Genomic DNA, 22502 nt, shown 5'->3' with positions numbered 1-22502 from the left:
AATGGGTGACGGGCACTGAGGGGGACACTTGATGGGATGAGCACTGGGTGTTATTCTGTATGTTGGTAAATTGAACACCAATAAAAATTAATTTATTAAAAAATAATAATAATAAAAAATAAAGTTTCTCTGATATCGCAGAACATCTAACAAGATCAATAATGAGTAAGTTACTGTCAGTTTCTCTAATACTTGCATTTTACATATATGACAAGAGGGGAAAAGAAAAAGGCTGAAACCCTTGAAAAAGTGTTTTTGTCTGTTTTTTTTTTTTATTTAAAAAAAGACCATGATTTTTTGGGAGGTGATACAAGATTGCTTTCCAGTCAGATCATAATTTCCACAATTTCTGTAATAACTATAAATTTGAAAGGTTCCCACTCTCCCCACCCCAATTCACTTTTGGCACCTGTGTGTGAAATGTCACTTCCAAAAAATGGGGGAAAATATGCTGAATACTGGGTTTTCATCACATAGTACTCCTTTCCTGAGGAAATATTTTCTGGTTGCTAAATTGAGAATATTGATACAAGAATGCTTAACAATATCTCATCAGTAAAAGCCTTTTTCTAACCAACTCTATGGCTGTCTCAGAAGAAAATTACATAGAAATAGCAGCCAATTCTCAGAGGTAAAAAGGCAATGGCTTATCTTATCCTTTTCCACTTCTCCTAATTTTACATTTAGAATTAGAGCAAATCTATGAGAGGTAGCAGAAGGTCTGGCACAGGCTCTGGCTTCACGATTTGAAAATACAATTTCAACTCATCACATTCTTCAGAAGAACTCATTATACTTAAAAGAAACACGCAAAGAGGCTCTCTTAACCTCTGCATGCAGAGGGTTGACCAGAAGAACATACATTGGTTACCAGCAGAGAAGGATGGGCCTAACATCTGGCAATTAGGAGATGGTGTATCCAAAGATAATAGTCTTGATCTGGTTAGAAAACTGTGTCATTTGTAAAGTATATTACTCTTGAGTCTTCACTTACTCTGCTAAAAAGAAGGTTCTACACAAAAATCAGGATGCTACAGGAGAGAAATAACTAACACAGGCTATAGTTGGCTAATATTTAAATACAAAGAATTCAACTTTCATTTTGCATATGTGTGAAGGGTTTGTGAGCTTGTTACTGACCTATTTGGTCCAATTCATATTTATTTTTATTTTTTCACTGTGCTTCAGATCCATGGGGTATTGCCAAAATACTTATCCCAAAAATCTCTGAATTTTTATTAGAGCTTAATGGGTTTATTTGAATACTTCTGTTAAGCTGATAAGAGTTAGAGAGAGTCTTATCCTACTCCCTCCCCCAAACCTAATTAGACATTTTTATTTCAAAACAAAAGATGGTGATATTATAAAACTAGGGAGGGAAATAAGATGCTATGACAGTACACTTCTTTTTAGTTAACACTTATTTCTTACCTATAGCATTACGAATGTGATAAAACTTCTGGGAAGGAAAAGGGAAGAAGGAAATTCCAAAACCTCCCAACAAAGTAGCCATCCCAATGCATGGACAAGGGCTTATTTCTTCTGCCAGCCACTGATTCACATATATTTTCCCCATTTAAAGAAGTATGTGTGAATGAGGTTGGGGAGAGCAAGAACACATCAAGGAGTCAACTATACTCTTCTCTTAATGAGCCCGCCCTATGTCCTTAGTGGCGACTGACTTCATCCGCCATCTTGGCTTTCACAGTAAGCAACATCTTTCTTTAAAACTTTTCTTGTTCTTGCTGCTTTTCTTGCCGTTCTTGTCTTTGTTCTCGGACATTTTTTTGGCTCTGATTTCTCTCATTAGGTCAAAGAACACCTGGGGTGGGGAGGAAGGCATGAAAAGAATAGGGAAGAAAAAGCCATTTAATGATTTCATGAAACAATTCTACTAATAAGCAGGGTATGTAGTTACATTTTAAAGCATAAAGCAAACTTATTTTTAGCAACCCTGTACCAAAATTTGCATCAGACTTTCTAGCATTTCCAACCAGGAGTCAAGGTTAAGACTAGGAGTGCCTGCTACCGGGTACTTTCTTAGATACTACCATGTAATCCTTATCATGACCTTACTAAGGTCAGAATATCATTATGCCTGACAGCTTCCCCAGCAAAACTAGCAGACTTGGAACATGGTGGGGTGGGGAGAAAAGCATAAACAAACTAAGGCTCCTGCACCAGGAAATCGGGAAACGGGGAGGAGAGATGTGCTGTCCCACACCCTCCTATGCCCATGCCCCTGCCCTTATTCTCAGGAACAGCCACTGTTCCATTCCTTGTGATGTTCGCTGAAAGGAACTTTATCAAGAACTGATAGAAGACTTGTCCTTTGAATGCCAGTGTGTTACTCAGATACAAATTATCATTTGTCACAATAGTTTGGGTTTTGCCCTCTGCTACCAGCAATCATGCCAAAGTGCTGATGATACTCAAGCAGACAAAATATGCCTCCTACAAAGAAACATTTCAGATTTCTCAGAGGGAATGACAGCATGAGACTGAGTGTAGGCTTTAATCTTTGGATGTTCGTACAAAACTATACACTCCTTTTATTTTCATAGACATACCTTCTTCTTGGTGAAAAGTAAGATCAAGCTTTCCAAGTGGGAGGCTCCACATGCATTTACCACCAGCTCTGAGCCCAGAAAAGGACCCCCTTCCCCCAAAGTGACCTAAGCACTCCACCCACAAGAGCAGCAGTGAACAGCTTCAGATGTTACAGCTTTTTCTTTTTGTTCTAACAGCAAAGGCAAGAAGGGAATGGAATGTGTCCAATTGAAAATGATGACGAAGTTGTTCATAGCTGATCTTATCAACAACCTCCCGTCCTTTCGTGTAAATTGTTTACAAGTGAATACAATGCTGCCAGTCATAAGTTTCTGCTGGGTCCTGTTTGGCAGGTCAAGCTGGTCCAGTAGAGGAAGGGGAGATGCAAGGTGCCCTGCAATAGCCCCAACCACCACCACCCTGTCAAAAAAAAAAAAAAATACACATCCACGGTTCCATGCTGAGAAAGTCTTCCTGATTTTTTTTTTTAAATAAAATACATGTCTGAATTTCTTGCATGTTCCTACATGTAGGAAACAATTTGATAGAAAGAAAGAGATTTGGAATAGCACAGGAATAAATATAAGAGGTGAGAAATAATATGAAGAAAAAATACTTAACAAGTGAACATGTTTCACCTCTCAGACAGATTTATATTGTAGATGCTGCCAAAGTACTTCTAAAGTGAACGAGTTCTGAGGAGAAATAATGACAGACACCACAGAAATACAATGAATTATAAGAAAATATTTAAAAACGATATACCAACAAATTGGACAACCTGGAAGAAATGAATAAATTCCTAGAAACATACAATATCCCAAAATAGAATCAGGAAAAAAAAATTTGAGCAGACTGATTCCTAGTAATAAAACTGACTACTAGTAATAAAATTGAATTCGTAATCAAAAAACTCCCAATAAATGAAAGTCAGGGACCAGATGGCTTCACAGGTGAATTGCACCTAACATTAAAGAAGAGTTAATACCTATTCTTCTCTAACTAGTCCAAAAAAAGAAAATAAAGAAAGGGAAGGAACACTTCCAAATCCATTCTATGAGGTCAATGTTTCCCTGATACAAAACCAGACAAAGAAACCACAAAAAAAAAAAAAAAAAAAAAAAAGGAAACTACAGGGGACCCTGGGTGGCTCAGTCAGTTAAGCATCCGACTCCTGATTTCAGCCCAGGTCATGATCTCAGGGTCATGAGACTGAGCCCTGCATTAGACTCCATGCTCAGTGGGGAGTCTGCTTGAGGTTGTCTCTCTCTGCCCTTCACCCCCCATACCCTCTATCTCTCAGATAAATGATAAATAAATCTTAAAAAGAAAAGTATAGGCCAATATCTCTGATAAACACAGGTGCAAAAATCCTCAACAAAATATCAGCAAACTGAATTCAACAACACATTCCAAGGATCATTCACCATGGTCAAGTGGGACTTATTCTAGAGATGCAAAAGTGGTTCAATATTTGCAAATCAATCATCACATTAAAAAGAGAAAGGAGGGCAGCCCCGGTGGCTCAGCGGTTTAGCGCCACCTTCAGCCCAGGATGGGATCCTGGAGACACAGGATCGAGTCCCACGTCGGGCTCCCTGCACGGAGCCTGCTTCTCCCTCTGCCTGTGTCTCTGCCTCTCTCTCTCTCTCTCTCTCTCTCTCTCTGTTTCTCATGAATAAATAAATAAAATCTTTAAAAAATAATAATAATAATAAAAAGAGAAAGGATAAAACCCACATGATCATTTCAATAGATCCAGAAAAAGCATGTGACAAAACACAACATCTGTTCATGATAAAAATTCCCAACAGAGTAGATTTAGAGACAACATACCTCAACATAATAAAGGTCAAAAAAAAAAAACATAATAAAGGTCATATCTGAAAAACTCACAGCTAACATCATACTCAATGGTGTAAAAATGAGAGCTTTTCCTTTATGATCAGAAACAAGAATGTCCACTCTTACCACTTCTATTCAAAATAGTACTGGAAATCCTAGCCACAGCAATCAGATAAGAAAATGAAATAAAAGGCAAACAAATTTAAAAAGAAGAAGTAAAACTGTCACTATTTGCAGGTGACATGACACAATATACAGAAAACCCTAAAGATACCACAAAAAAAACCTATTAAAATGGATAAATAAATTCAGTAAAGTTATAGGATACAAAATTAATACTCAAATTTGTTCTGCTTCTATACACCAAAATTGAAGTAGCAGAAAGAAGAATTAAGAAAATAATCCCATTTACAATTACACCAAAAAGAATAAAATACCTGGAAATAAATTTTACCAGGAGATAAAAGACCTACACTCTGAGAACTATAACACATTGATAAAAGAAATTGAAGATGACATAAACAAATATAGATATTTCATGCTCAAAGACTGGAAGAATATTATTAAAATGTCCATACTTCCCAAAGCCATCTACATATTCAGTACAATCCCTATCAAAATACCAATAGTATTTTTCACAGAACTAGAACAAATAATCCTCAAATTTGTATAGAACCATAAAAGACTCTGAATAGCCAAATCAATCCTGAGAAAGAATAATAAAGCTGGAAGTATCATAATCCCAGATATCAAGATATACTTCCAAAACTTTAGTAATCCAAACAGTGTGGTCTTGGCTCAAAAGCAGACATATAGATCAATGGAACAGGACAGAAGGCACAGAAATAAACCCATGATTATATGGTTAATTAATCTAAGACAAAGAAGACAAGAATATATAATGGAGAAAAAACAGTCTTTTTAATAAATGGTGTTGGGAAAACTAGACAGCCACATGCAAAAGAATGAAACTGGACTACTTTCTTAGACCACATACAAAAATAAACTCGAAATAGACTAAAGATCTAAATGTGAGACCTGAAACCATAAAACTCATAAAAGAAAAAACATAGGCATAAGCACCAAGTTTTGCATGGAAGTGCTGAATAACTATATTGTACATACACACCTGAAGCTAATATTGCACTTTATGTTAACTATACTGGAATTTAAAGTTTTTCTGTTTTTTTATTTATGATAGTCATACAGAGAGAGAGAGAGGCAGAGACACAGGCAGAGGGAGAAGCAGGCTCCATGCACCAGGAGCCCGACATGGGATTCGATCCCGGGTCTCCAGGATCGCACCCTGGGCCAAAGGCAGGCGGCAAACCGCTGCGCCACCCAGGGATCCCTATACTGGAATTTAAATTAAAGCTTGAGAAAGAAAGAAAATATAGGCAGTAATTTCTTGGACATCAGCCTTAGCAACATATTTGTGGATCTATCTCCTCAGGCAAGGGAAACAAAAGCAAAAATAAACTATTGGTAGTACACCAAAAGAAAAAGCTTTGGAATAGGTAAGGAAACCATCAACAAAAGAAAAAACAACCAATAAATGGGAGAAGATATTTGTAAATCATAAATTTGATAAGGGATTAATGTCCAAAATATATAAAGAATGTACAAAACTCAACACCTAAAAACCAAATAATCTCATTAAAAATGCACAGAGGACCTGAATAAACATTTTTCCAAAGAAGACCTACAGAAGGCCACAGGCAGTGAAAAGACACATCACTCATCCTCAGGGAAATCTAGATCAATACCACGATGAGGGATCACCTCTCACACCTGTCAGGCCAATAACAAGACAAGAAAATAAGTGTTAGCAAGGATATGGAGAAAAGGGAACACTTGTGCACTATGGATAGAAATGTAAAATGGTGCAGCCACTATGGAAAACAGTATGGAGGTCCCTCAAAAACTTAAAAACAGAACTACCATATGATCCAGTAATTGCACTACTGGGTATTTATCCAAAGAAAATGAAAACACTAATTCAAAAATATATACGCACCCTGATGTTTATAGAAGCATGATTTACAAGAGCCAAATTACAGAAGCAACACAGGTGACCACTGATAGATGAATGGATAAGGAAGAAGAGGTATACATACAATGGAATATTACTCAGCCATGAAAAAAAGAATGTGATCTTGACATTTGTAATGGCATGGATGGGCTTAGAGGGTACTATACTAAGTGAAATAAGACAAGCAGAGAAAGACAAATGCCATATGATTTCACTTATATGTGGAATTTAAACAGCAAAAGAAACCAACAAAAACAGACTCTTAAATACAGAGAACAAACTGGTGTTTGCCAAAGGGGAGGAGGATGGGTGAATTAGGTGATGGAGATTAAGAGGTACAAACTGTCAGTTATGAAATAAGTCATAGTGATGAAAAGTAGAGCATAGAGAACCGAGTCAATAATACTGTAATAACACGGTGTGGTGACAGATGATGAGTACATTTATCGTAATGAGCACTAAGTAATATACAGAATTGTTAAATCAATTTGTTGTACACCTGAAATGAATATAACATTGCATGCCAATTATACTTGAATAAATATTTTTTAAAAAAATAAAGTGAGTCCTCTCTAACACCAATATTCAAAATACCAATGTTCTTCTAGCATCACTTCAGGCTAAAGCTTGGTTACAAATCTGTCCCTCTTTAGGTAATGAGTAAAGGAGAATCATTTCCCCCTAAGAAAGAGCAATGTAAAAAGCACTTTGAGGGATTCAGATGCTGCTGCTGCTGCTGCTGCTGAATACAAAGCAGGTAACAGCCACTGCCGGGCTGCCAAAATGAAATAGGTTTAGATGTTACAAGAGCATGGATCATGAAGTAAGAGCCAATGAACAAGGTGAAGGCAGAAGGCAAAGCCTCATCTCAACGGTTGTCTACTTTAACTGTGTGGCAACCACTTTGAACCTTAATTCTTTAAAAAAAAATACTAACAATGGCAATCACTGGTAGGTGGATTTTCAAATTGTCAATGTTCATCATTTTCAAGGTCACCCTTTCATTGGCTTCAGAGATCTGAATGAGAAAGTACGCTGGGGATGAGTAAGAGAGAGAAGAGAGGAGAGATCCCTAGAGAGTTGATCCTAAGAGCAAAAGCTATTTAGAAGCTAAGTTATAAAGACAGAGCACCTTGGCTCTGCCAGTGGCCAGTTAGGTGAAAAGAAGAAATCTAACTAATATCTCAATGACAGCAAAACCAAGATACACCATGTGTCTTTGGGGAATCTCCTAAGAACCTGCTGAAGAATGTGATCCTGAAGAACAGGCCACAGAAGATGAGAGCAGAGGGAAGCTACTTATGTCCATCCTACCCGGTCTGCACAAAGCCAGGGCCTCATCTTACCATATTTCCAAGGGCCATGCCAACACTAAGCATACTAAGCATAAAGGTGCATGACTCTGAGTTGTTTTAACTCCAGGGCCAAATCCTTCCAGGGCTTCTCACTATACTGGTTGAGACATCTGGAAAAATCAGTCCTCCTCTACATTCCATAAACAGTTCCCTCAAAGCCAAACAGATGAGGCATCTACATTCTGCTGTTTCTAGGAAACACACACAGAGAACACACCTACCTTGTCCACATTAGCTCGCGTTTTAGCCGATGTCTCCACGTACTGCACCCCCCACTCCTCTGCTTTAGTCCTCGCCTCTTCGATGGGCACCTGCCTCCGCTCCTCTAGGTCGGACTTGTTTCCCACGACAAGCAATGGAATTTTATCTTCTTCAGCCTTAACACGGAGGATCTGTTCCCTAAGGCATAGCATCAAAATAACCAAAACAAAACAATACAATACAGCTGAAAAAGCTTAAATAAGAACTCAATTTCACTGACGCTTCTAAAACGAAAGCCTTTCCTAGGAAGCAGAAAAACTAGTTACACTTAGGACATGTTCCAAGGACGCACTCCGTAGATCCTGCCATAAACTAGACAAGTGTTTTCAAAGCCTGGTTCTCAGTCTGACTATACCAGAGGGATTGGGGGGTGCTCATCACAGATACAGATTTCTGGGTCCAACAGGAGTCCTGCAGAAGTAATGTCTGAGGGATCCCTGGGTGGCGCAGCGGTTTGGCGCCTGCCTTTGGCCCAGGGTGCGATCCTGGAGACCTGGGATCGAATCCCACGTCAGGCTCCCAGTGCATGAAGCCTGCTTCTCCCTCTACCTATGTCTCTGCCTCCCTCTCTCTCTCTGTGTGACTATCATAAATAAATAAAAATTAAAAAAAAGAAGTAATGTCTGAATAGGGGCCCAGGATTCTGCATTTCAACAGGGTCCCAAATTTATGCTTAGGCATTGAAAAATTTTTAACAAAAAGAACTTGGGAACCGCTGAGATAAAAACAAGCTAAAAGAAGTATCTTCATACATATAAAATGCTTATTAATTCCCTGTAAAAAAAATGGTATGATTTCTTTGTGAGAGTAACAGCTATGAAGTCAATGTTTTTCATAATGAAGGCAGTGGCCTATTAGATCATGAAATGAGTTTAATGAGTTACAACCAGTAACTTTTTTCCTCAATGAAACAATATTATAGAACAGAAACTCAGAGGGAATCTTGAGTATTACATCAAGTATGGTTTTGTGAAACTTCTGTTTCGATTCTAACTATATGTGTGTATGCAGCTGTTCCCCCAAAGACAGGTTCCATTTGGATACAGTAAATGTTACAGCCAACAGAATGGAGTCAGTTATGTTAGGGTGTGTATTTTAATGCATATTATATTTCTACTACAAAGTGAAAAAAAAGAAAGAAAATAATGCACATTAAATTTTACCTCTACTAAAACTATCAGCTATCTAAAATGATTAATCTAGGGGCACCTGGGTGGCTCAATGGTTGAGCATATGCCTTCAGCTCGGGTTGTAATCCTGGGGGTCCTGGGATAGAGTCCCATATCAGGAACCCTGTAGGGAGCCTGCTTCTCCCTCTACCTCTGTCTCTGCCCCTATCTGTGTGTCTCATGAATAAATAAATAAAACCTTTTCAATAAATAAATAAAATTATTAATCAAAATCCAGCATTAAAAAAATTAAACATTCCATTGTCATTCTTTTGGTCCAGTAAAAACACTTCTACTTTCTAAAATACTCCAAGAAGAGACTCCTTCAAAAGCATATTTTATGGAGCTCTGCATTGATTTTTATATGAAATAGGGTAATATTTCATAATAAAAATATATTATATAATTACAAGTTTTCCATTAGAGTCGATTTAAGTATCAGATATCAAATGTTCTAAGAAAAATGAAAAAAAAGAAAAGTAGATGCTTGAAAATTGCCTTTTAGCAGCTTTGCTATAGGTTACATTTCAACAGAGGTCAAAGAACATACTAAACTTAGAAGTTATATAATCAACACAACTATGAACGAGAAAAACTAATAGCTCTCTGGTTTATTAGTCATGCAGACGTTTGTAACATTACCTCATTAATAAACATATTCAATCAAAAATGGGAGTATCGAGTCTGGTCTCTTCTTACAAACCTATTTTTCTAGCTTATTGAATATCATCCAGGGAAATTTTCAAGGAAGATAGAGCATATTAACGTTTTATGTTGGGACCTTCCCATAGATTAGAAATGCTACGTTTGAAAACTGCAAACAGGCATATGGTGAGTTTAACTGCAAAGACTCAGATCCTGTGCCTCCACTCTTTGTTTCCGATGCCTTGAGAAACCTGGACAGCCCTGTGACTTTTATCTGAATCTCCAGAGTTCAAGTCAGAAGTAACTTGCCCAACCTTTTTTTTTTTTTTTTTTTTTTGGTAGTCATCTGTCCTTTTACTTCTAAGGATCCCTGTTCTCACATAATAACTGACACCCATCTCTCAAGATGAGATGAGACTCTGCTTGGAATCTCTGAGAATGCATGAATGTTGTCTGTGTGTGTATGATGGCGTGGGGGGACAGGACGAGGGCTGCATTGTCTATTCTCGTCTGGACTCTTCCACTGCCCATCATTTCCCTTCTTGGCAAGTCATGGGGTAATGGGAAGTCAAAAGGTACAGGATATGCAAGAAAATAAGGAAGTGTGTGCATCTGTCTTGTTTTATCCTGAAGGACAGAGAAAATAGGATTATGTAGCTGCAAACACAATTATGAATATAGGGGCTATTCCCACAGAGAGAAAAATCTAGGTGTATTGGGAAAGTCTGAAATATTAATAGGACTGCTCATAAGAGTCGTGATCATGTAACTGATCACCACAACACACACACTTTAGTACCAGAGAATTTAGGTGTTCCACCTCTGAAGACTGGAGACACTATGCAGCATAGCAACAGAGCGCTACTTTGTTTACCTCCCATTCACTCTGCTGGTTTAGCTGGGTTCACCCACTGAGGCCTCCCGGGCTCACTGATGCTTCTTTCCCAATATTTAGTTTTCCCATTTTGATCTTTAGCTAATCCTTTAATTTCTGACCAAAACTTGCTAAAGAATGGGGGGGGGGGGTTTCTTTTCTCCCTTCTCCCCTTCTTAGTTCCCTATTAGACTCTAGATCTGGTTCTTAAAATCAAAAGTCCTCTGGTTATAAGGAGAGTAGATGAAAAAATACAGTTGTGTAAGAGAAACACAAAGCATATGAGGCAAGGAGAAAGACGCCCTTCTCGTTAGAATTCCTAAGGATTATGCATAACAGCTCACATTTCTTTATGACAAAATGAACTTCCGGTAACTTTACTGCATTTAGGGCTGCCTGGTGGCTCAGCGGGGAGCCTCTGCCTTAGGCTCAGGGCGTGATCCTGGGGACCTGGGATACAGTCCCATATCAGGCTCCCTGCATGGAGCCTGCTTCTTGCTTCTCCCTCTGCCTGTGTCTCTGCCTCTCTCTCTCTGGGTCTCTCATGAATAAATAAATAAAATCTAAAAAAAAAAAAGCTACTGCATTTAAAATGAATTGCAGCAGTTAATATTCCACCACACAAGCACCAGGTGCTCACAGTGTGAGAAGGCAGGGGGCCACCATACAATGCAGTGGCCATGCAGCCTGCCCCAAAGAGTTTACAGCTTAGAGCCTCACTTCATCTCATCAACTAACAAGTGCAGTTTCAGACAGAGAGAATCTCCAATGTTAAGTTGCCCAGGGTCACAAAACTGCTAAGGGGCAGGGGATGGATTCAAAGCCAGATCTGTCTGATTCTAAGGCTGGGCCCTTTCCATTCGCCTCTGCTAACAGTCCTTACGGTAGCAGCAAATGGTCACTCAGACACACATCTTTCACTCTCCTGACAATGTTTCATCAACCTCAAAATAGAACAAAATTATTACTTTTCTGCAAAAGTATAAAAAAGATAAAAATGGTTGAGGTGCCTGGGTGGCTCAGTTGGTTAAGTGTCTGACTCTTGATTTCAGCTCAGGTCATGATCTCAGGGCCCTGGAATCAAGCTCCACATCGGCTCCGAGCTCAGTGGGGAGTCTGCTTGAGATTCTCTCTCTCCTCCCTCTGCCCCTACACCCCTGCTCGTTGCTCTCTCTCTTTCTGTTTCACTCTCTCTCTTTCTCTCAAATAAATAAATAAAATCTTTGGGGGAAAAAAAGATATATTTTTATTAGTGAACTCCTCAATCACTGTCCCTTAGGATTTTATATGAAAACAAAATTATCGATTCCTGAGAATATGGAATGGCTTCATCCTCTCTAGGGACAACAGATTCTTAAGATAATTTATATTCAGAAATTATAAAAACAGGGAAACCCAAAGAGATTATAACAAATGGTGGACTATCATGTGCTAAGATTCAAAAAGCCGCAGAAAATTCTTCTTAATAGCAAGCTCAACCCTCTACCACTGTGCTCACCCCCAAAGTCCTGCCAAGCCAAAAAAAGAGAGGCAAAAAGCCTCCCAGAGGGAGGCTGAATTCAAACATACCTGAATTCAGCAGTTGCTGTAAACGATTCATGTTCTGTGATTGAGAACACGAGAAGGAAGCCTTCCCCACTGCGGAAGTAGTTGTCTCGAATGGCTGCATAGTCCTCTTGTCCAGCCGTGTCCAGAATATCTATCTGGACCTCCTCTCCATCAAGAACCACTTTCTTCCTGTAACTGTCAGCTTTGGTAGGTTCATAGTCTTCTACAAACTGAGAAAGTAAACAACACGATCAGTAACAAAGTTTTAAGGGAAAAAAAATCTGCCAAAAAAATACATTTCAATACATGGGCACTTGGCCTACAATCAACTGAGTATTTATTGGGTGCCTATCATTATCACACTATGTACAAAGCACTATGAAATAAAAATAACTCCTTATATAACACTTCTGTTCTTTATTGCTCTCAGCTCTACCACTTTTTATTTATTTTGCTTTTAAACAAGAGCAGATATTCCCATTTTGTAGATGAGGAGACCAAGCACAGGGCAGAAGGAACACTTGGCATTATTATTCTCAGGATAAAATTACAATAACAAACACTGGCAAGAGTGAGAAGCAGAAGCTCTTATATATAATCAACAGAAGTATAAAACTCATCTGAAAAGTAATTTGGCAAAAGAAACTAGGAAGATTAAATATACACATAATGAAATATAAAAATAAACCCATCAAGCACCAGAAGAAAACATGGGTGAAATCCTTTTATTACCTTGAAGTAGGGAAGGCCTTTTTAACTATGACTCAAACTCCAGAAGCCATGTAAGAAAAAATTGATAAATTAGACTACATAAAAAACTTTTAAAACTTCCATATGGCACAACACACTATAAAGAAAGACAAATGACAAACAGGGAAAAAGTATTTGAACCCACATCACAAAGAGCTATATTTAAACAGTTCCTAGAAACAGGGAGAAAAAAAGATCAACAATCCAATGGGGAAAAAGTGGCAACAGACATAAACAATTCACAGAAAAATAAATACATATGATGTTAAACATATGAAAAGATGTTCATCCTCACTGAATATAGAGAATGGAAATTGTTAACTACATGGAAATAGCATTTTTCACCTACCAGACTCACAAAAACCCCAATGTTGGACAACACACTCTGGGGAAATAGGCCCTCTTGTACATGGCTGGTGGGAGTAGAGAACAGTGCAGTCTTTATGGAGATGAACAGAGCAAGACCTAAGAGCACTGGAGAAGCACTCATCCTCAGTCCCAGCCACTCTACTTCTAGGGATCTAATCTACAGCAACATACAAGGAGATCCCTGTGGCACTGTGACAGCAAACAATTAATAACCACCCAAACGTCCAGCAGCAGGCACCCACCAATGGAATACTATGCAGTTATAAAAAATGACAGAGAGAACTATGTACAGATACATAATAAAGGTCTCCAGATTATAAGTCTACCTTTTGTACAAGTAGGGAGAATAAGGAAGAAATGTGTGTGTGTATAGTTGTTTGTATATATATATATACAAACACTATACACACAAATATATATATAATATATATATTATATATATATCTTAACATATATGTATATGCCTACGTACCTATGTATATATGTATGTATATATTTGCCAAAAAGATACTCTGAAAAGAAATAAAACAAACAAACTTAAAAGTTGTGAAACATGGGATGCCTGGGTGGCTCAGTGGTTGAGCGACTGCCTTTGGCTCAGGTCATGATCCCAGGGTTCTGGTATCAAGTCCCACATAGGGCTCCCCACAGGGAGCCTGCTTCTCCCTCTGCCTATGTCTTTGTCTGTGTCTCTCATGAATAAATAAATAAATAAATAATCTTTAAAAAAGAATACTTTAAATCAGTGCTGGTTTAGGCAGATATCCACATGCAGAAGAATGAAGTTAGACCCATACTTCACATCACATACAAAAAGTAACTCAAAATGGATTAAGACCAAAATGTAAGAGCTAAAACCACAAACTCTAAGAAGAAAACACAGGTGTAAGTCTTTATGACCTGAGATTTGGCAATACATCCTTAGGACCTCAAAAGCACAAGCAACAACAACAAGAAATAAACTGGACTTCATCAAAATGTAAAACTGTCATGCTTCAAAGGACACCATCAAGAAAGTGAAAAGATAACCCATAAAATGAGAGAAAATATTTGTGTATCATCTAAGAAGGAACTTGTATTACAAATACATAAGACACTTAAAATTGAACAATAAAATAGCTCAATTTAAAAATAGACTAAGGACTGGAATAAACATTTCTCCGAAGAAAACACACAAATGGCCAATAAGCCCAATATCATCAGTCATCAGAGAAATGCAAATCAGAACCCCAATGAAATACTACTTCATACATACATAGGATGTATAATCAAAAAGAAACAATGACAAGTGTTGGCAAGGATATGGAGAAACTAGAACCCTCATACATTGCTTGCAGGATTATAAAATGGTGCAGCTGCTATGGAAAACAGTTTTGCAGTTCCCAAGAAGTTATACGTACAGTTACCATAAGACCTAGCAAGTTTCACGCCTCAATATATTCAGGCAAGAGAATTTAAGACATAGGTCTATAAAAATTTATACACAAATGTTCATGGTGACATTATTCAAAATAGCCAAAAAGAAGAAAGAATCCAAATGTCCATCAATGTATGAATGGATAAACAAAATATAGCATACCCAGACAATGGAATATTACTCCATGATAAAAAGGAATGAAGTATTGCGGTGCCTGGGTGGTTCAGTAGGTTAAGCATGCAACGCTTGATTTCAGCTCAGGTCATGATCCTAGCATCATGAGATCGAGCCCCACATTGGGCTCTGTGCTGGGTGTATAACCTGCTTAGGATTCTCTCTCTCTCTCTCTCCCTCCACTTGAGTGCATGCGCTCTCTCTCTAAAATAAATAAATAAATAAATAAATAAATAAATAAATAAATAAATAAATAAGGATCTTTAAAAAAAAAAAAACAAGAACAAAGTACTGATACAAGTTACAACATGGTGAGCTTTCAAAACATTATGCTAAGTGAAAGACACCAGATATAAAGACCACATATGATATGATTCCAATTATATGAAATGTCTAGATAGGCAAATCCATAAAAACAGAAAGTGGTTGTCAGGAACCAGAAGTGGAAGCAGGGGAGGCAATAATGAGGAAAAATTGCTTATATGTAGGGAGTTTTCCCTTTTGAGAAAATTCTTCTAAAATTATATAATGGTGATGATTGCAGATCTGTGTGAATACACTAAAAAGTCATTGAATTGTACATTTGAAAAGGGTGAATATCATGGTATGTGAATTATATCTTAATATATTGTAATTTAAATTTTTAAAAATTTAAAAATTGAACTGAGATTATCAGTTTGAACTTATGGGCCCTCTGAAGAATACCCTTAAAAAAAGCCTCATGCTAGGGCACTTGGGTGGCTCAGTGGGTTAAGCACTCAACTACTGATTTAGGCTCAGGTCATGATCTCAAGGTTGTGAGATCCAGCCCCACATGGGCCTCTGCAGTCAGCAGGGAGTCTGCTTCTCTCCATCTACTACCTCTCTCTCCCCTCTCCCTTAGCCCCTCTCACCACTCATGCACACCTTCTCTCTAAAATAAATTTTTTTTAATTTTTATTTATTTATGATAGTCACACACAGAGAGAGAGAGAGAGAGGCAGAGACACAGGCAGAGGGAGAAGCAGGCTCCATGCACCAGGAGCTCGATGTGGGATTCGATCCCGGGTCTCCAGGATCGCGCCCTGGGCCAAAGGCAGGCGCCAAACCGCTGCGCCACCCAGGGATCCCTAAAATAATTTTTTTTAAAAAAGAGCCTCATGCTGCCAATTGAGAGCTAATGGTTCAGATTATTTTAAATTTCAAAATAAAAAAATGAAAAGAATTTTATATTAGGCTCTTACATTTGTATTAATAGTTGTATTAAAATACACAATATGTGACAATTGACCTATGCTTCACACAGTGTCCTTTTAACTCCTTTCCAAAGAGACAAATCCATGGCCCCAAAAAACCCCACCACCCAGTGCAAATCTCTGAATACCACCATAAAGCATCTCAATTGTATATTTCTGAGCTTTCAAGTTTAAAACCAGCAAGAGTTCCATGGACTCCCGGGACATAGGAAGTCAGAGTGTCCTGATATGACTGCATACCTCTGTGCCAGTGAAAAGTGTACAGATTATTAGGACATAGATTACAATCTTGATGTTTCCTTTTTTCCACTAGAAACAGGAAATCCCTGATGTCTTGGTATCTGTTAAGATGCTCCATGCTCCTGGTCTTGCAAGGCTGTGTGTGATTCAGTTTCAGATGCCCAAGACACAAAACTGAAACAAACTTCATAGAGACTCCTTCTTACTGAGCATGTCTAAGATGCCTTAGCTAGCCACTGAGCTAGCCGCAGTCAAAGGAGTATAAAAAGTCAAAAATAAAAAGGTTAAGATCTCCCTCCAATTTATCTCAAAGTCAGAACTTAGCCCAAAAGAAAAATTTCTGAGACCACTGCTCCTCACATAATCCAATTTTCATAGCAATTTCACCATATAAGCTAATTTTTTTTAACTTGGGGTAAAGCACTGACCAAGAACAAAGAATGTGGGTAGCCCATGAGACTTTAGATAACTGGCATCCCCAAGCACAAGACTCAGTTTTCTTCTCTGTGAAATCGGGCCTTACTAGCTGACATCTCAAGCAGGAGTCACCACACTTGACCATATATCAGATTCGCCAGGAGAGCTTCCCATTTCCCATTTCTAGAACACTCTAGAAATGTTATCCAGAAGGTGTTGTGTTTTTTTTATTATAAATTTATTTTTTATTGGTGTTCAATTTGCCAACATACAGAATAACACCCAGTGCTCATCCCGTCAAGTGCCCCCCTCAGTGCCCATCACCCATTCACCCCCACCCCCTGCCCTCCTCCCCTTCCACCACCCCTAGTTCGTTTCCCAGAGTTAGGAGTCTTTATGTTCTGTGTCCCTTTCTGATATTTCCCACACACTTCTTCTCCCTTCCCTTATACTCCCTTTCACTATTATTTATATTCCCCAAATGAATGAGAACATATAATGTTTGTCCTTCTCCGATTGACTTACTTCACTCAGCATAATACCCTCCAGTTCCATCCACGTTGAAGCAAATGGTGGGTGTCATGTCTAATGGCTGAGTAATATTCCATTGTATACATAAACCACATCTTCTTTATCCATTCATCTTTCAATGGACACCGAGGCTCCTTCCACAGTTTGGCTATTGTGGACATGGCTGCTAGAAACATCGGGATGCAGGTGGCCCAGTGTTTCATTGCATCTGTATCTTTGGGGTAAATCCCCAACAGTGCAATTGCTGGGTCGTAGGGCAGATCTATTTTTAACTCTTTAAGGAACCTCCACACAGTTTTCCAGAGTGGCTGCACCAGTTCACATTCCCACCAACAGTGTAAGAGGGTTCCCCTTTCTCCACATCCTCTCCAACATTTGTGGTTTCCTGCCTTGTTAATTTTCCCCATTCTCACTGGTGTGAGGTGGGATCTCATTGTGGTTTTGATTTGTATTTTCCTGATGGCAAGTGATGCAGAGCATTTTCTCATGTGCATGTTGGCCATGTCTATGTCAGAAGGTGTTTTTTAAGAAGGTGCCCCAGGAGATTCTGCAATCAGCTAAATTTGGGAATCACTACTAACATTTCTTCAAGCTCCACAATTATGATTCTGAAACTATACTGTCCAATATAGTAGCTACTAGTCACGTGTCACAGAGCTCAGCAGCCACATGTATGAACAAGTATAGATACAGAACATTTTCACTGAGGCACTATTTTAGAAAACTGGGGCACCTGGGTGGCTCAGCCTGCTGAGCGTCTGCCCTCAGCTCAGGTCATGATCCCAGGGTCCTGGGATGGAGCCCTGCGTCCGGCTCCTTGCTCAGTGGCAAGTCTGCTTCTCCTTCTCCCCACCCGGCCCTTGTGCTCTCTCTCTCTCTCTCTCTCTCTCTCTCTCTCTCTCTCTCAAATAAAGACATAAAATCTTAAAGAAAGAAAGAAAGAAAGAAAGAGAAGAAAGAAAGAAAGAAAGAAAGAAGAAAGAAAGAAAGAAAGAAGGAAAATCAAAGACTTCTTAAAACATACATCGTTTCATCTCCATTCTTTCCTTGTTCTGATTTTAGTTTGCCATTTCTTCAATAAATGCAGCTCTTGGGGATCCCTGGGTGGCTCAGCGGTTTAGCGCCTGCCTTTGGCCCAGGGGGTGATCCTGGAATCCTGGGATGGAGTAGGGCTCCCTGCATGGAGCCTGCTTTTCCCTCTGCCTATGTCTCTAACTCTCTCTCTCTCTCTCTCTCTCTCTCTCTCTCTCTCTCCCTGTGTCTCTCGTGAATAAATAAAATAAAAATCTTTAAAAAATAAAAATTTAAAAATTTAAAAATTTAAAAAATAAATAAATGCTGCTCTCCAGTCCTCAAATGTTAGCACACAAAAAAATAGACTATAATCAAGCCTCACATCCCCTTGTTTCTCTGAAGATACTGGGAAGAAGGGACAAAGCACTTCTGCATGCATCTTTTCCCCTCCCTCTTACCATATGCACACATACAAATATACATAATAAAAAGGAAAACCCAGATGTGACTGCACTACTTAGTCTCAACTGCATGAGCAGCCATGCTATTGATAAGACTATCTGGACTGGATAATTCTTTGTTGTGGGATCTCTCCTGGGTACTGTAGGATGCCTAGCACCATCCCTGGCCTCTACCCACTAAGGGCTAGTAGTATCTGTCCCCTAGTTGGGACACCCAAAAATATCTTCAGACATCACCAACAGTTTCCTGGGAGTGGGGACAAAATCCTCTTCCTCATCTTGATTAACAAGCTACTCTAGTCCTGTCTCCATCTTAACTCTGCTCCTCACCGTCTCTTCTTCCTAGACTTCATAGAAGAACAATAAGAAATTTTCAGTAAGCAAATCATCTTACTAAGCAAAAACAAAGAGTTTCAAAGCCATTTTCAAAAACTGCCTCTCCTCTTTGTGCAAAAATGTTCTGGGTAAATCAAGTGGATTCTGCTAGATTTCCCCTACTTTGGCCTCTAGTATAAGATAAAGAGAAGAAAGGGGGTCCCTGGGTGGCTCAGCGGTTTAGCGCCTGTCTTCAGCCCAGGGAGTGATCCTGGAGTCCCAGGGTCGAGTCCCACATCAGGCTCCCTGCATGGAGCCTGCTTCTCCCTCTGCCATGTCTCTGCCTCTCTCTCTCTCTCTGTCTCTCATGAATAAATAAATAAAATCTTAAAAAAAGAAAAAGAGAAGGAAACATCAAAGACAAGAGTTTCTCATTGTAAAATATACAATGACCCAGGAGGAAATCAAGGTTTTGGTCCAAAGCTTATTCATTTTGGGGCCCCATTTTAAGGAAAGAATATAAAACTATACATATAATATTAGATACAAAAGTGAATATCTAAAGTGAGAAAAAAATCATAATCCATTAAAATTTTTTTTAAGTGGACAAATACTATGGCAAATATACCTTCAGGAGACCCTCAGTGAGTCATGCCTTGTATGATGCTCTGCCCTTAAATGCAGAGGAATGTGACTGGCTTCTTACCAGAATAGGCAACGGTCACGAGATCACCCCATGATTACATTTCCTTACATAAGAATCTGTCTTAGCTAACCAGAGAGACTCTCCTACTGGCTGTGAAGAAGCAAGCTGAAGTATGAACTACCTATGGAAAGGGCCTGGTAGCAAGGACCTGCGGGCCTCCATCCCACATCTGCAAGAAACTGATCTCTGCCAGCACCCAGAGCTTGGAGGAGAATCCAAACCTCAGCTGAGCTCACAGCCACAGCCAACACTGCTACAGCCTTCTGGGACCCCAAGCAGAGCACTCAGCTAAGCTGTGCCAGACTTCCAACCCCTGGAAACTGTAGATAACAAATGTGTGTTGTTTCAGACTGCTAAATTTATAGTAGTATGTCACATGGCTATAGAAAACCAATATGAATACCACTTATTTCACAAAATAACACATTTTTATTAATTAGCTGCCTGGTATGACCTCTAGTATACCTTGCTGCTGATTTGTTTGCCATGTACTCTTTGATTATCTCATAACACCTGCCAATGATTCTCTAATACTTCCTATAGTGAATAAAAAACAATTTAGTCTTGTCCTCTAGCATAATTGGTCCAAATTTCTCTTTTATTGAAAGTTTAGAAGGGTTTTTTTCTGCTTCATAATGATGTGACGTTATTAGTAACAAAAGTTTTAGGACTATTGTCAAATTTAGGAAATCTTTATTGAACTTCCTTGTAAGAAGGTCTAAGATCTAGAAGAAATTTCCAGACCAGTTTCTTGCTCCGTATGTCTCGACCCTTGTTTCTCCTCCATGGCACACACATTTTCAGAGCCAGGGGCCATTTTCAGGACAACATTCACACCACGATATACTCCTGGCCCTGCACCTCATGTCAGCAGAGTGGGTGGTGGGTATATTCCTGGAAGCCATTCCTCTAGTGGGAACGCTGGTAATAACCACATACCAACATGACTCCAAACCACATAAATATATTCCACTAATTCCCAGCTAAACATATCCTAATTCAGCTTCACTCAGCTAGATCCCAAAAATGGCCATCACCACTCCAATACCATCCAACATTAGAGGAAGTTGGACAGAGGGCAAGTCTAGTGAAAATAGATCTATCTAAACAGAAAGATAATGATCAGAACTGAGCGTGGTTAAAGGTATCTCCCTTTCACAAATTTTGTAAAGCACACACCTGTGTGAGCTTATGCAAGCTCTAGTCAGAACAGTCTTACCTACAGGATCAGCCAAGGGCCATCAGGCAGGGACATTTGTTGCCATGGAAATCAAAACTGTGTTGTCACATTGGACTCGGCACCAGTTCCATTATCTACATTAAGTGATACAAATTTGAGGCAAGGACAGTGAGAGCTTTCCTTTGCTGCATGGGAGAGAACTAGAGAGAACCAGATGTCTATCACTTGAGGAAAGACTCTTATGACAACTTAGCTCTCCCTTTCAGTATCTCTCCAAATGGACTTTACAAAGCTAATTATCTGACCTGTTCTTTAGAAACAGCCTCTTCCCCTGTTCGTGTCAGAAAGAAAGCTCAAAGGATGATGGGAATTGTGCGAGCAAGGACCCCCTCACATTCCTGCCACAGTTGAAATTCCTTACCAAAAATCAGCAAAGTTTTATGCTGGTTAGAGCCCCTAAAAAGCTATTCAGAAACCATGTTAACACAAATTTGCCCCATGATCATCCATGCGTGTGAGGCAATGAGCACATGGACACAGCTGGAAAAGGGACATTTTTACAGCGAACTCCATGACAAAAGCCACCTGTGCCTGGCATGTCTTACCTCATCATACATGAACTGTAGAGTCAGGGCCGACTTGCCAACCCCTCCACTGCCGACCATGATCACCTTGTGAAGGGCCAAGGAGCTCTGGCTCTTACTCTTGTTCGCAGCCATCTTGCTGATTTTCTAAGGTTGCAACACACGAACAAAAGACCTAGTTGAAGAGCTGCCAACGAACAAGACAAAGACTTAGAAGCAGTTTGATTTCTACCCAATTAAAATTAAATGAAATCCATATGCACCAGAAAAGCCTAACCCAGACATTTCAATAGAGAAATAAATCTTCTAGGTTCCACAGAGATAAAACAATCCCTCCAACAACCCCATAAGTCATTTACCACAGCAGAGCCAGAGAGAAAGCAGAATGGAGAGAGAAAAAAATAGGTATGCACATCCAATGTGTTTATCACTGGGGCAGGTGGGGAAGGACAACCTGCCACTAAAAATCTATTATGTCCTCAAAGTGCTTCACCCAGGGCAGAGTGACCAAAGAGCTCCCAGTCCCACCTTTCACCCCTACCCCAAGTCATCTGGAGCCCCAGAGAACACCAGCACTCAGGGGCCTCAATCTCCACCCCTTTATTCTACTCCTCACCTCCCCTTGTACCTCTACCTCCTGACACACACACCCACACAGACCCCCACACAGGTGCAGCTTTTATAATAAGTACCCCTATGCGGCACATGAGAGTTAAAAGAAGGAGAATGAAATTATTTTCCCCAAGTGCATTTAAAGTGATGAACTAAAATGAGCTAAACTCTCCTATAATTAACAGTTGATTAGTCAAAATCAGTTTACAATCAGACAT

The 22502-nt window shown here is 39.3% G+C and overlaps 1 protein-coding gene across 1 annotated transcript in view; it reads right to left on the bottom strand.

Moving 5' to 3' along the window:
* Window positions 1-247: 247 nt before the first annotated feature.
* Window positions 248-22502, bottom strand: part of RALB (RAS like proto-oncogene B) — a 48392-nt gene continuing 26137 nt past the window's right edge. The window contains exons 2-5 of the mRNA XM_055316308.1: window positions 21694-21859; window positions 12301-12509; window positions 8004-8181; window positions 248-1822 (exon numbers count right to left, since the gene is read on the bottom strand). Coding sequence (XP_055172283.1) covers window positions 1703-1822; window positions 8004-8181; window positions 12301-12509; window positions 21694-21807 — 621 coding nt within the window. The 5' untranslated portion in view covers window positions 21808-21859 and the 3' untranslated portion in view covers window positions 248-1702. The remainder of the gene's footprint in view (window positions 1823-8003; window positions 8182-12300; window positions 12510-21693; window positions 21860-22502) is intronic.

The sequence above is a fragment of the Nyctereutes procyonoides genome, unplaced genomic scaffold (genome assembly GCF_905146905.1).
Source record: "Nyctereutes procyonoides isolate TBG_1078 unplaced genomic scaffold, NYPRO_anot_genome, whole genome shotgun sequence".
In the NCBI taxonomy this organism is placed as follows: domain Eukaryota; kingdom Metazoa; phylum Chordata; class Mammalia; order Carnivora; family Canidae; genus Nyctereutes; species Nyctereutes procyonoides.
This window is presented reverse-complemented; position numbering and strand designations above follow the sequence as displayed.